General features: G+C 64.7%; 1 protein-coding gene across 1 annotated transcript; it reads right to left on the reverse strand.

Moving 5' to 3' along the window:
- Positions 1–7: 7 nt before the first annotated feature.
- On the reverse strand, positions 8–1,139 carry LOC104915682 (protocadherin alpha-13-like; the record flags this gene model as incomplete). Its single annotated transcript, XM_010726596.1, has 1 exon — positions 8–1,139. A coding segment is annotated over exon 1 (1,047 nt), but the record flags the coding sequence as incomplete, so codon positions are not given.
- Between the last annotated feature and the right edge of the window lie 6 nt (positions 1,140–1,145).

Below are 1,145 nucleotides of genomic sequence, written 5' to 3' on the forward strand. Positions count from 1 at the left end.
ACGTCACCCACACCTCGGGCGCGTTGTCGTTCACGTCCAGCACCTCCACCACCACCTTGCAGTGGCCCGACAGAGGGGACCAGCCCTTATCTTTTGCCTTTACGTGCAGGTCATACAAAGGAACTGTTTCATAGTCCAGGGGAGCCGTGAGTCTGATGTGCCCGCTATTTGCATCGATAGTGAAAATGTCAGAGGCAGACGGAGGATTAAAAGTATCGATTTCATAAATCATCTCACTGTTAATTCCTTCGTCCGGATCTGTGGCATTCACTCTCACCACCAGCGTCCCCTCTGCTGCGTCTTCGGACAAATCCACTTTATACACCGACTGGTTGAACTGCGGCGCGTTGTCGTTCGCATCCAGCACCGAGATCACCAGCTGCACCGTGCCCGTCAGCGCCGGCCTGCCCCCGTCACTCGCCGTCACCACCAGCCGGTGCTCCGACAGCGACTCGCGGTCCAGAGGTTTTCTGAGCACCAGGAACAAAGATTTAGTACGGGAATCACTGGTTTCTTCCTCTATACTAAAGTGCTCGGAGGGGCTCAGTGTATACGAGAGCTGCGCATTCGATCCGATATCCGCATCCGACGCGCCCTCCAGAGGAAACCGCGACCCAGGCAGCGACAGTTCTGCGATGCTGATGTTTTTGGAGGCGGCGGGGAAGCGCGGCGCATTGTCGTTGATGTCGGTGACCTCCACCTCCACGTGGAAGACGCGCAGCGGCCGGTCCAGCAGCACCTCCAGGCGCAGGGCGCACGGCGCGCTCTTCCCGCACAGCTCCTCCCGGTCCAGCCGCGAGCTCACCACCAGCGCCCCGCTCGCCCCGCTCACCTCCACGCTCGCCCGCCGGCCCCGCGACACCAGGCGCAGCCGCCGCGCCTCCGCCTCGCCCGCCTCCAGGCCCAGGTCCTGCGCCAGCCGCCCCACCACCGTGCCGGCCTCGGCTTCCTCCGGCACCGAGTAGCGCACCTGACCGCCGACCAGCGCCCAGGCCGCCTGCAGCACCAGCACCGCGGCCCCCCAGCTCCGCCGCGCTGCTCCACCGCCGACCATCGCCCTCAACGCCGCACCGCTCCTTCTCTTCTCCGCGACACGCACCTCCCGACCCGCCTGCTCCAAACCCTCCGGCCGCGCTCGCCCCCGC

Source organism: Meleagris gallopavo, unplaced genomic scaffold (assembly GCF_000146605.3).
Source record: "Meleagris gallopavo isolate NT-WF06-2002-E0010 breed Aviagen turkey brand Nicholas breeding stock unplaced genomic scaffold, Turkey_5.1 ChrUn_random_7180001843416, whole genome shotgun sequence".
Taxonomy (NCBI): Eukaryota; Metazoa; Chordata; class Aves; order Galliformes; family Phasianidae; genus Meleagris; species Meleagris gallopavo.